Below are 13042 nucleotides of genomic sequence, written 5' to 3'. Positions count from 1 at the left end.
ATTTTAGTTTGGGCTTAAGATTCTAGTTTCACAAGGTGGCATGCATGCCCATTTCACCAAAGTTTTCTATATAAATAAAAATTCATCCGAGATAAATTCGACAATAATATCTTAGTCCAGAGATCATGTCTAACTATTTGGTCCAAGTTATTTATAATTTGAGGTAACCAGCTCAGCTCGCACATAACTGCCAATATTGAGTCAAGTTGATGTCGTCAGACTAGTCAGCTAACAAAACATGGTTTTGGGAGATACGTGCATCACGTGCACCTGTGATACACGCAGTATTTAGAATTGAATCAAGCTCAGAATAAAGGACTTGAGTATATATTCGCATACTATACTTTCTCATAGTTGTACAAAAAAAAAAAAAAAGAATACTTTCTCATAGTTGTATTTATTTCATTCAATCAGTTGTAATTGTTACATTCATTGTCGACAATAACCCATTTCCTTTTAATCATCTTACTAAAGTTCTTTTTTATCCAGAACTTTTTCTCTATGATTTTTAAATTCAAATATTCAATTACAAAATCTCTATTGTAGGTTTTAGCTCCCCAGGCTAATATCACAAAGCAATAAAAAAAGGGTTTTCTGTTAACACTTCTACAAAACCAATCCTAAAATACGCAAATAATTAAAAGTATAAGGACTACACAGATAAATAAAAGAAACAGGGGTGTTTCCGTAAATAAGTATAGTTCAGTTATAAGGGTTTGTTATCTCTCTCTCTTCCCCGCCTCCCCCTCCCTCTCTTTGCACTCGGCGCAAGCTCATCATTTTCATTTCAAAGGTGAATCAATCAATAAGCTAATTTCAATTATTAGATTTGTGCGTTCAGTAAACTCTAGCCTAACGAACTCTCTCTTCTACGTATGCTTTAGCTATTTGTGTTCTTAATTCGAATTCAATTGAGTGTTTCTCGTGTCTTTGTCCTCTGTTTTGAATCTGGACTATGCTCTAGTGTTGCGTTTTGATTAAGAGTGTCTTAATCTTGAGTAGGTGCAATAAAGATATAACTCTTTGAAGTAGTTACATAAGAGGATGGGAGCATCAGAGGTTCTAACTGATCCATCAAGCCTATACGATGTGGGCAACGGTGAATATTCTGACACGTATACAATGCTTACCGTGAGAAACGCACTTGCATCTGTTCAGAATGTGAGTGTTGTTGCTTTCTCTCTCCTCTGCTTATGTGTTTGATTGATGCTATTTTATGTTTAATGCTTTCTGACTCTTTAGTTTATTCCTTTTGGTTATACCAGGGAGAATCAGACCGTTACGAGGAGCTTGTTCAGTCTATGCAGATCATCAAAGGAGCTGATCATGCTGTGTGGGCAGATCTTGTGGTGTGTGTCCTTGTTCTTTGTAAAATCATTTTTTTCTTGAATCCGTTATTGCTTTAAGTGTTTTTTTTTGTTTGGCAGACTATCTTGAACGCTTTATCAGGCTCTGTAGCTTGCATAGATATCATTCACCATCGGAAGCTTCTTTCTTCAGTAAGTTTCTATTACATCTTCCACCTTTTACTTAAGGTTTCATCCCAATTATTGTGTTACAGGTTTTTGGAATGTCATTGTGGGATCTCAAACCTCATGTCATGGAGGCATTGGTGGGCTTACTCATATCACTGGTACACAGTTCAACAATTACCCTCATACTTTACCACTCCTTCCATTTCACAAAGATATATTTTGAGTGTTTTCACACATATTAAGAAAACACGTTAAATCACTATAATAAATATATAGTTTTCTGCAATTTTCAATTTTCAATATTTTTTAACCAATCTTAATTCAATAAAGTCAATTAATATTTTTGAAGATCACAACTTTTTCATAGAAAATACAAAAGTCTTATCTTTGTGAAACAATTTTTTTTTTCTAAAACATCTAATTTATTTAATCTACATGAGTAGCTACAATTTTTGTTTTTGTCTTTTCATTACAGGCTGCTACTAGTGGAAAGTATCTGGACTCTTGTCTGAATATGCTCATAGGCCACTTCATTCCACCGCGTTGGGTGATTGATAGACTTTCGCAGCGCCGTGTAATCGACCAGAAGACAGACGTTCTTTCCCAGGTTCATGGAGCCATTCTGAAGATCACTCTTTTGGTTCCTCTTGCTCCCTCGAGATTGTTGCCCATGCTCGCTCAGCAGATGCCCAAAATAAACAAAAAGGACAATGTGAGTCTTTTCTCTTTGGTTACTTTTTCCTCACGCTGGCATAAACTTAGTAGAAGCTGTTTTATCGTCCTCCAGGTGGTAGTGATTTATGTGGAGAATTTATTCAAGTTGGAGAGCAGCCCAATCGGGCAAGTTGGTAGCAGCATGATTTTTATGATGGTGATGGAGAGGTTGAGAGATTTGGATGTAAGTAAAGAATATGTTTTATTATACAAATGAAAGACATTAAGTAACTTGGTTATCGAATGATATATGTATACTGGTGTTATCCTTTTAGCTGGAGATTGATTGGGATGATATTCTACAAGATGACTCTAGTAGAGGCATGTTTGATATGGAACTTGAAGACGCTATGAATGAAGGAGAAGAGGTAGGCTTAGTGTTTGTTTTGACTATTTATGTAGCTTTCCTTTTGCTGGAGTATGACAGTTTTGGAATTTGATGTATCAGAATACGTCTGGTGGAAATGTAGTTTTTGAGTCTTTGGACAAGTTGATGGTCATATCTTTTGATCATCTTGAATCATGTAATCTTGATGGTCGTTTGGATCAGGTATGGCACCAAATAATATCTTATGATTTTATTAGTTCCCGTGCTCATGAATCTTCTTTTGCTGATCTGGTTTTTAATTGTTTGACTCAGGTGTTTGAAAAGCTCTTCGGGGCATTTGAGAACTTCATTCTGAATACATACAAATCAAAAGTTTCGCAGGTACGCCACATAGCTATATGATTGGTTCACGGTCCACATGAGACTCACTTTTGCTTTCATCTGCAGTTTCTGATGTTCTATGCTTGTTCACTGGATCCTGAGAACTGTGGTGTGAAATTTGCGAGTAAGCTAATGGACATTTTTCTCTCCAGCAACAAGCCTCGACCTACTAGGCAAGTTTCACTTTCTCCTCTATGCTCAAACGTTTCTTATTCTCTGCATAATACACTTGTTCTAATGACAACTTGGCTGTGGTTTTGTTTCCCCCCCCCCTTTTTACAACAGGATGAGTGCGGTTGCTTATCTAGCTAGCTACTTGGCTCGTGGAAAGTTTTTGCCTGTTTCCTATGTGGCCACCATGCTAAAAAGGTTTAAAGCGATTGCCAAAAAACGTTTGATCTGATTGAAGCTTCAGTTTGTTGCAAACACTGATTCCGTTGTGTCTGATGTCTTAAAATATTAGGTTGGTAGATGAGTGTGCGGATTATTGTAGAACTTGCAATGATGATATTAGGCCTGAAGCACATCAGATTTTCTACTCCGGATGCCAGGTAACAATATTTTACGTTCATAATGTTGCTGTCTCATCCTCTGAAATATCTTTTGCATCTGCTTAAACCTGGATCTGATGATGTCATGTGAACACAGGCGATCATGTATGTGCTTTGCTTCAGGATGAGATCAATCCTAAACGTTCCTCTCTTTCGCTCCCAGCTTAGACCATTGGAGTCAATTTTAATGCACAGACTAAACCCATTGATGGTGAGCTACATACTCTGATCCCATCTGTTATTTGGAAATGGTCTAAAGTATCAATTGCATAATAAGCTTTTGCAACCAATTCTGTTTTGGAGAATAGGTATGCCTTCCATCCGTAGTTGCAGAGTTCCTTAAGCAAGCTAAAGCAGGTGGCATGTTCGTAGTCTCAGACGCCTTCATTTTCGATGACCTACTTGAGTCTGAGCTCTCCCGTGCGTTTGGAGGGCCTGAGAGGCTTGATACATTCTTCCCCTTTGACTCTTGCTTGCTGAAAAGCTCTAACAGGTTCACTATCTTTTGATCACTTCCGCTTATTTTGGTTTCCTGCTCTTTATTGAATCTGTTTTTTTTTGTTTGTGTGTTGTCTTGGCTGATCTTAAAGCTATATCTCCCCGAATTTCATCTACTGGTCAATGGTGAGACCGACTTATGAAGAAGATGATGATGATGAGGAGGATGCTGAGATAATTGTGAACGGAGATGAGGAGAGTGATGAAGAGGAGGAGGAGGGTGATCTTGATTACTCCATGAACAAGATGTCCATAACGCCTAAGCACTCTTTCAAGAACAAGATGGAAAGAGACAGACTTCTGAAAATGCCTTCCATGATCAGACCTTCCATTAGTCCTCAATCCTTTTGAGTTTGTGGAGAGGGTCTCAGTAAGCATTTTTGTAGCAGTATCTAAAAGTGATTTGAATCGACTCGGAACTTTCTAATATATGAAACCAATGTTTGTTTGTCCTAAATGCTTTGATTTGATTTGCAAAACACCAAAATAACACTAACCATAAGCAAAACGATATTTTCACAATGGAAAAACCAGAGAATAATACGAAAAGAGAAACTATTACAAACTTGAAAAGTATAAAAAATACGAGAGATATAGAATGATAGACACATACATTGTTTAAATTATTAATGGAAGAGAATTAGTGGGAATAAAAGATGATAATAAGCATAAAACACAAAATATAAGAAAGAACATTATAAAGTTAAAACCCTGATAGAAAAGTGAAGTCTTGAACAGTCTGAAGGGCCTTCACCACATTGCTCATGTCTGGTCTTAACTTTGCCTCATCTTTCACGCATAATGCTGCCACCACAGCTAACTGAACATTATACATCACACCATATATATATGATCAAACTTGAAATTCAAATGTTTCAATGATGATAAAGAAGAATGCAGACACCGAGTATCACTTCTTTTCTTTTCTAAAATCAAATCTTTGATGCTCCAATGAAATAATGAAAGGGAAACTATATATGAGATTTATACCTTGGTAACAGCTTTGTGATGGTACTCTCCGAGAAGTCTGGTATCAACGCATTCCTTCACTTTGTCTTTGCTTAGTTTAGTAGGCCTAAGACAACACACAAATATATTTATTTCATTTTTAGGAAATATTCGTAGTATAGTCAATCTCTTCTTGATTTTTCCAGCTTCTTTGGTTGTTTAACAGACTTGAATGAGTTCATATTAAAATTGGTCTTTCTTAAAAGCTTTTCGTATCACTGCTAGCAAACTGGAATCAGAAGCAGAGAAGACTGTATCCATCTCACTAGACTTTGTTCTCCATGCGGTAAGGTATGATCAACTGGTTTACGACCTGTAAGGAGCTCCAGCAGAACAACGCCAAAACTGTATACATCTCTTTCTGGTCAATACTCCAAATATTTTATACCTGAACACAACCGAAATGATTTGGCAGTGAGAAGAGATGCTAAGAAGAACAATGATAAGAAAAAAAAACATTTGATGTCACTAAGAACCAAAAATGTATTAGTCTTAACTTCAGGGCATTAAGAACCAAACATTTTTGAACCAACAACCATTGAAAAAAAAACATCAGAATGGATTAGTCTGAATCTGAAGTGTTTCAAAAAAAAATGGATTAGTCTGAATAAAAAAAAAAGAGTATATCTAAAAGGGCATTACTCTGGAGCTTTGAAGTTAGAGGCTCCTAGTGAACCGTAAAACACCGTAAGGTTTTACGTTACGTTCACTCTTCCATATGAACCCTCACCGATCAAAGCCTTTGAACCAAAGTTATCAGTTATATCTCTCAGTTCATCCACTGGAATGGCTGGTACAGCAATACTCTGCGTCTGAACTACTGACTGATCATCTCTTTGATAGTGACCTTAACAACAATTGAAACAATCCAATTTACCCAGTAGAAGTTAAATGATTGGACACTAAGATAACACTGACAAGCAATGCTGTTGAGATCAAGAACCAGAGCTACCTGCTGGGTTGTGCGGTTGCATTGGTCTGTTGTGCGGTTGCATTGGTCTGGAGTCACTCCCGCACCAACTAAAACAGCTCATTGCGCTCTTCTCTCACACGAGTTAGCTAACTAAGCTGCAACATTGTGCGGCGCAGAAGTATAGTTTGATATCATAAATGAGATAACCAAGAACCATGTGTAAACTGAGACATTATGTTCTTAGACAAGTCAACGAACTCATCACAAGATATGGAATACGAAATGAAGAAACAAAATCTACAGGAAACAAACCCAAGAATGAAAGTTCCTTAAGTTTAGGGTGTTTGTTTTTGACATTTAAGGAAAGTATCAAAAGGGAAATTTCATACAGGGGAAGAAGAGAAAGAAAGCAAAGCATTTTACCTTATGGCTACAAGAAACAATTCGACAGTAGAGAGAAAGGGAGATTCCTCTGCTAAGCTTCGATGGGTTTAAGGTCGTCAACACTTCTAAGCATTCTTGATGACCATTCTTGGTAAACTTACTTGGGCAAGAGTTTGAATTGGTCAAATACCCATATTACCCTTTAAACATATTAGAATTACTGTCAAAATACCCAAGACTGCCTAAATATCTTTATCTTTCTTGTTTGATGGTTTTGAGATCATTCATCCATCCTTGGGGATTTGAGTTACTCACTTCGTCACAAGACCATTTTTGATCTAGCCTAGCTTTTACTTCGGTGTTTCTTTGATGTATTTATGTGGCATGTGGGTCTGGCCATTTTACCTAAACCGGAACCGACCAAAAAATTTAGGTTCGGTTCGAATCTAGATCTAGGTATGTGTTTTAACACGGATTTAGTCTCAAATGTAACAAATTATTGACATAAAATAAGTAATTAAGTGTTATTTATTATTGAAATAAAATAGTTTTAATTTATCTTTTTGGTCATAATCTTTTATAAACTTTGATATATCGTAATTTTTAATAGGTTTGTATAATTTGTTTGCTTTGTTTAATATGATATGAGAAGAAATATTTATAAAAATTGTTGATTATATGTTTAGAATATCTGAAGGAAACTTTTGTTGTCAATTTTATTAAAAAATTGAATTTACACAGGATTCATCAGCAAGAACCATCTCTCGTGTCTATTCACTAGTAGCATATACTCGAATCCAAGAGTGTAACAATTTAATTTAGATGCGCCAACCAGGTTTGAAAAGTTCTAACTTCTTCCACAGATGTTACATCATTAATAGCTATCATTTTTTCTCACACGAAATTAAGAAAAAAAGACGTTCGAGAGGAACATAGATGTAGACAACTGTAGGCGACATTGTATACGGCTTACATTTTTGTTTCATCGGATCATCAAGAAAATATGTCTAAAAAGTCTGTATCTCCAAACCTGATTCTCAAAAACAAGATGCATCTATTGTAACCAAGCTTGATTTAAATATAATTTTACATTCAATTCAAAAACAAGGGTATAATATTCTTTCTTAGTTTGCCACTTTATTATGCAGTAAGCATAATCATTTCATTTCCAGACAGTTTACATATCAGAAGCCATGTTTTGTTCTCTTGCAACCTTTTGTGTATAATCTTTTTATAAAAATTCTTGATTTAATAAGGTTCCTTAAAAGCATTGCTTTGATTTTCAGACAGCTTCTGGCTGAAGTTTAGGTTGTTGGCTTATTGCGCTTTAGTTACCGTCTCTCTTTGGACTGCACGGTTTATGTGAATATTTTCAAAGACTTGTAAAACAAAATTTCATTTATACAAAATCAAAATAGGTGACACATGTGTTTCCTTCTCGAGTTTCTATATGAAGGAAAAATTTGACTTATAGGTATACATATCATTCAATTACTAGACGAAGCTTTCATGAGTTAAACAGATATATCCACAAATAACACAAATTTTCTCATTAATCATGTCAAAGTCACATAACATGGGATGTTTTCTTTTGAGCAAAATTTCAAAATATGACATAAATATGTAATTATTTATTTCAAAACCCATATTTAGGTTGTTAATAATACAAAAATACAGAGGTACTCATCATTCTCAAAAGAGGATGAATCTGAAACACAAAAAGTAACTTTTCGTATTGGTCTTCCCAGCCATGTATCAGTTTGTATGATGTAATTGAATTTGAAACAGTCTACAACAATGCTCCATGTAGTTTAGTGGCTTGAACATCTATGTATAATATGCTCCATACAATATATATAAAACTGAAATAGAAAATTATTATTAAAACTACTGGTGAACCATAAATTTAAAACCTTAAATATAAATAACGTATGAAATCCTTACAAGTTCCCAAAAAATAAAGGAAAAATATGATAAATAACAGAAAATATTAACAAGAATATAAGATGTTGGAATGTTTTCAAAAGTTCTATGTGTTGCGAGTCAGGTCACACACCCATACAATTGAGTGGTATCGTGTGTTTCGGTGTGTGTGTCTGTGTAAGAAATATAACTCAAATTATATATAAGGGAATGATTGCTACAACGCTTCATTGGAAAAGAAAGCTAACAAAGTACTAATGTACATATCTATTCTTCATCTTCATGGTTGTTGGATCTAAATAATATGAAAGGCCTACATCCTACTATACTCCTTTAGTAATCAAGCCACCACCATTTCCTACCATCTGCATCTCTGTTTTATGCTATAGATATTTGAACCAAAAAAGAATATATTTAAGGTTTAAGTAGCGTTTGATATGTATGATGATGCCATATTTTGCTAGACAGAGCATCAGTTTTAGACACGTGGATCACATTCTGGCTGTCCCATTATATTTGCACTTTTTTTTTATAGTGAACTTCATTTTATTTTTCTTTTTGAACATTATGAACTTCATTTTCTTGTCATGTTAAAATTGTGTTGCTGCTAATAACGCTTTTCTAACTTACTTTTTTTTTTGTTTCTTATAACATTTTATATAGTTAAAATGTGGCTTGTAAATTGTATACAGAAAAGAGACGTTGATAAAGGGATAAAAATAAAATTTAACCAACTCGCTATATCTTCTTACAATTAATCAGCGATATAGTTTAGCATAAAAATTACTCAGCGATAGAAATCTATAATTTGGTTAAGATAAATTTAAGATTTATCTGATGTTTAGTTATTTTGACTAACGAATGCTTAGATTAGAATTAGATGAATGAATATGGACATCTTTGACTAACGAGTCCGTTATTTTATGGAAATGATCATCTTCTACTCTTCTTCATGATTCTTCAAATCCTATTCGATGTTGTCATATGACGTAATGGAAAAATTATATTTGTGGGACGTCTTTTATAAGCTCCAATATTGTTAACCTCATGGCGAGTGATATCCACAAACTTTAATCCCACTCATAATTATTATATGCATATATATGAATACTATATGATCGATACTATATATGCATGAGCAGCCTATCAAAGTTGGAGGCTTCTTTTCTATCCATGCCTGACTTTACACCTCTATCATGCCCATGCATGGGTCCCTCCCTCCACCTCTCTCTCATTCCTTAAAACAATAGGAACAGAAGAAAGAGATGTGAGAATGAAGCAAAGCAAGAAGAACACAATTGTGACTTGTGGAAAAAATAGGGCTTTTAATTTGACTTTTTGTTAACTTCCATTTCATTCCATAGAGTGGTATACAAAGACACTTGTGCTTTCCTTTCCATTGAGTGTGTGATTTCAATATCATTGCTGCATCGATTTCCCATTTATGGAGTAAACTCATGTTTTGTTTTTGGTTTACCTTGTATTGTATATATGGACATGATAATAAAGCTTGATTAGCCTTTTTTTATCAAATAAAGCTTGATTAGCTATATGATGGATGCTTTGCTGTTGTTATTTAGCTTTTATAGACTACACAGCAAGTAATTTATATATAACTCGTAATGAATTGATGTATTTTGACAAAATGCACAACTTAATACGCCATTTATTATAGTTATACCATGTAAATCTTGTAGTGATTGTAGAAAAGTTTTGTCAACGAAAAGAGATCCCTGATTTCGATCCAACATTGCAATATTTCAATTCAGCTGATCATAATAAACACTGCTTAGTCTTAATCGAAACTAGACATTAGACTGCACTCACGTACGGTACTAACTATATCTCAACTTATTCGCAAAAATTACATTAGTATTTATCATGTTTTACAGTTTTTTTCGTTCTAACCTCAACTCCATGAGATTTGGTATCCCGAGCGTCGAACATCCAATTACCCTTGTTTGACAAACAAAAACATGGTTTACACATAACTGGAACTAATAAAAACATGAAACTTTATACATATATAGTTCACGTATGAAACGAGATACAAGCTCAGATCTATGCGTCCATTTGTATGGAGCTCTAAAAAGATGAATATAAATGGTGGAAACGGAAAAGAAAAGAAAACATTGGAAATTTGGGAAATCAAGCGATGTATGTAGTGTGTGACATACTGACATGGGAACAAGAGTAAGTGGACTTGGCCCAGTGGGGTACTCTCATGCTCCATGCCTCTTGCTAAAATAAAAAGTTGGCACCACAAGTAAAAATATATATTAATAAAGCTAATTATTATTTTGTAAAGATAGATATTGTCAAATTAAAAGCTTTGACATTCTTTTTTTCTCCAGCAACCAAACTACGCACTCTAACTATACTTTTTATTTCCTTATTACGAAAGCATCCAAAGCCTTTTAGGAAAGAGCACTGCATAATGCATAATGTGTTATGGGTCCTATCCTATATCCCTTTCAGGATTCAAGCCGAGGGAACAGAGAACAGTCAAAATGCAAAATGCCGACTCCTTAATTATTAGGGCCAATATATGTAATCTACAGACTGTGGTTGTTTATATGAATGCATGCTGCTAGATTTATCATGTGTCGAGAATATCCCTCCATGGCTCCATGATAAAATTCTACGAGTCCTTTTTTTTTTTACAACTATCTCAAATCCTAGTAGACTACATATGAGTCCATGCATTTTCAGTAAACAAATAAGCTGATATATAATATATATAATCAACATATATTGTTTTTAATCAGGTTATGAAAACTCGTAATTCATTTATGTAAGTCCATTTTCAGGAAAAACAGGCTGATACATATGATCGAATTACAAAACTACTACATCTGAGATCAAACTATGACCAACTCTTTTTTCTTCTGTGTTACTCTTTAATTTGCTCTTATTGTAAAACAAACATACTTGTTATAAGGTATATATAGACTTTCTTTTGATTTTAATTACATGTGCAATGTGCTGTTGTATATTTGTATTAGGTATGTAAATCGATAAATACTTTATATAACAGCATTAGTTAAGTTTGGTAACATATAAACTGATAAAAGTATTGAATGTGACGTATTTTCACCTTTTTTCTTAGGACAATTACGAGATCAAGATGTATATTAAATCCGTTGTTATGTTTGTAGCAAAATTTAGGTATTACGTATACCATTCAACAGTTAGGTTAAGTGAAATTCTTTTAAACAAGTCCAAACCTTTTTTTTATAAGTCAAATCTCATTTTATTCTCTCATTTTTTTTCATTTCTTTATTAGACGTGGATATTAAACAACAAAAATTGAATACTAGGTTTAGCCCAAAAACTTCTTTACATCGTAGTTCATATATACAAATATGATGTAGTATAACCTAATGCCTCATGATGCGAAGTAAACTCAAAACTCAAAAGAAAAACGTGTTGAGTGGCGCGAGAAGAAACCTCGTAGTCAATAATGTTAAGTGGTCTTTTGTGAAAAGAATAGAACTTGAAAAGAATATATATTTGGGTGTATTTAACAGAGAAAAAGTATTAGTAGCTGTATTTTAAAATAACAAAACGCAAACCAGTCCTTTTTTTTTTTGAACAAAAACGCAAACCAGTCCAGAATAGAAGAAAAAGGTGTATAGGTGGCTACGTGGGTATATCTGCCATGTAGAAAATCGAAGCGCATGCACAAAGTTGGACTCATGATGAGACCTCACATGTCATTTAATTTTATTACTCTCTCTTTCTCTTTATTAATTACGTATAGTTCTGTATAAAATACGTATTCTTTTATCTTGTCTCACCGTATATTATATTAAGAAGCTATCCCTTTGTCCAGACATTGATTCTGTACAAATCGTTATTTTACACAACCAAACACAGATTGTACTTAACCAGCCACACATGTCGACTCCCTTTTAATCCTTGACAAACGATCAAAGTTAAATCGGATCCGTACCATACATGATACAACTTAAAACTGACTGAATATATATTTAACATTAAAAGTGTTTCAAAAAAAAACATTAAAAGCCTTATCAAATTATTTAATAGCCAAAAAATGACGATCCTTCTGTTTGTTTTTCTATTCATAAAAAATATTTTGCTAGAATTCATAACTCTTAAGTTAAAAATAAATAAATTCATTAACTGTTAATTTTTAAAAAGAGTAGAGACCTTCACGCTTCTCACGCGAGCAATGAGAATCATACAATTTTCCTCATGCAATATCATCAAACATCAATTACATCATCATGTACATTTATCATGATGATATCATTGTACATGCACATATATCACCATCATCATGATGATCATCAGAGAGTAGAGAAAATAGGAGAGAGAAACAAGCTTATGCTATGTCCTTCTCACAGAGATAAAGACATCCTTTTTTGTTCAACCATTTTGTTTTTTTTTTCTTGAATAAATAAAACAATTAAATTGGAAAGTAACGAAAAAACAAAGATTGGCCTGTCTCTCTGCCTCCTTATTTAGTTAGCTGTTTTTTATTTTGATTTTTTTTTTTATCATTACTGTTCTAGGTAGAGTAAAAACACAGATGGGTTTTGGCAGATACTGTTTTGCGTGTGTTGGCTTTTTCTCCTTTATAGTCTTTTCCCTTTTATCATGCTGCACCTCCATTTTAATTAATCGCTAATAATTTTTTAATCAATACAAAACAAGATTAGTGATTTTGTGCATATATAACAATAACATTTGTCCTTCCGTTCAAAAATATATATTTTGATTTTAAGTAAAAAAACAATTTTGTCCTTTAACAACAAGATATTTAGTATTCTAAAACAAACCCTTAAATTAATACAAAAAAATATTATATTCTGCAGGACATATGTTACTTCAGTTTAGCTAT

General features: G+C 33.8%; 1 protein-coding gene and 1 long non-coding RNA gene across 4 annotated transcripts; one reads left to right on the top strand and one right to left on the bottom strand.

The window, feature by feature from the left end:
* Window positions 1-691: 691 nt before the first annotated feature.
* LOC103865352 (RNA polymerase I-specific transcription initiation factor RRN3) lies at window positions 692-4419 on the top strand. 3 transcript variants are annotated; one of them, XM_009143149.3, is made up of 16 exons: window positions 727-793; window positions 1003-1161; window positions 1266-1349; window positions 1428-1499; window positions 1562-1633; window positions 1951-2187; window positions 2263-2373; window positions 2465-2557; window positions 2638-2739; window positions 2830-2898; window positions 2965-3071; window positions 3184-3267; window positions 3362-3449; window positions 3547-3660; window positions 3758-3942; window positions 4040-4419. In XM_009143149.3, the coding sequence occupies exons 2-16, from the start codon at window positions 1045-1047 to the stop codon at window positions 4296-4298; spliced, it is 1794 nt and encodes a 597-aa protein (XP_009141397.1). In that variant the 5' UTR covers window positions 727-793; window positions 1003-1044; the 3' UTR covers window positions 4299-4419. The 3 variants fall into 3 exon arrangements, with proteins under 3 accessions (XP_033146281.1, XP_033146280.1, XP_009141397.1); XM_033290390.1 differs by having other exon boundaries at window positions 692-803; window positions 1040-1161; window positions 1951-2373; XM_033290389.1 differs by having other exon boundaries at window positions 698-793; window positions 1951-2373.
* A 100-nt stretch (window positions 4420-4519) lies between these two features.
* Window positions 4520-12845, bottom strand: LOC103865351. The gene is made up of 2 exons (XR_004457595.1): window positions 4938-12845; window positions 4520-4767 (listed from the first exon to the last, which is right to left on the bottom strand). It is a non-coding gene; the product is annotated as an uncharacterized LOC103865351 (long non-coding RNA).
* Between the last annotated feature and the right edge of the window lie 197 nt (window positions 12846-13042).

Source organism: Brassica rapa, chromosome A04, assembly GCF_000309985.2.
Source record: "Brassica rapa cultivar Chiifu-401-42 chromosome A04, CAAS_Brap_v3.01, whole genome shotgun sequence".
In the NCBI taxonomy this organism is placed as follows: domain Eukaryota; kingdom Viridiplantae; phylum Streptophyta; class Magnoliopsida; order Brassicales; family Brassicaceae; genus Brassica; species Brassica rapa.
Note: the sequence above shows the minus strand (reverse complement) of the source record. Positions and strands in the feature narration are given on the sequence as shown.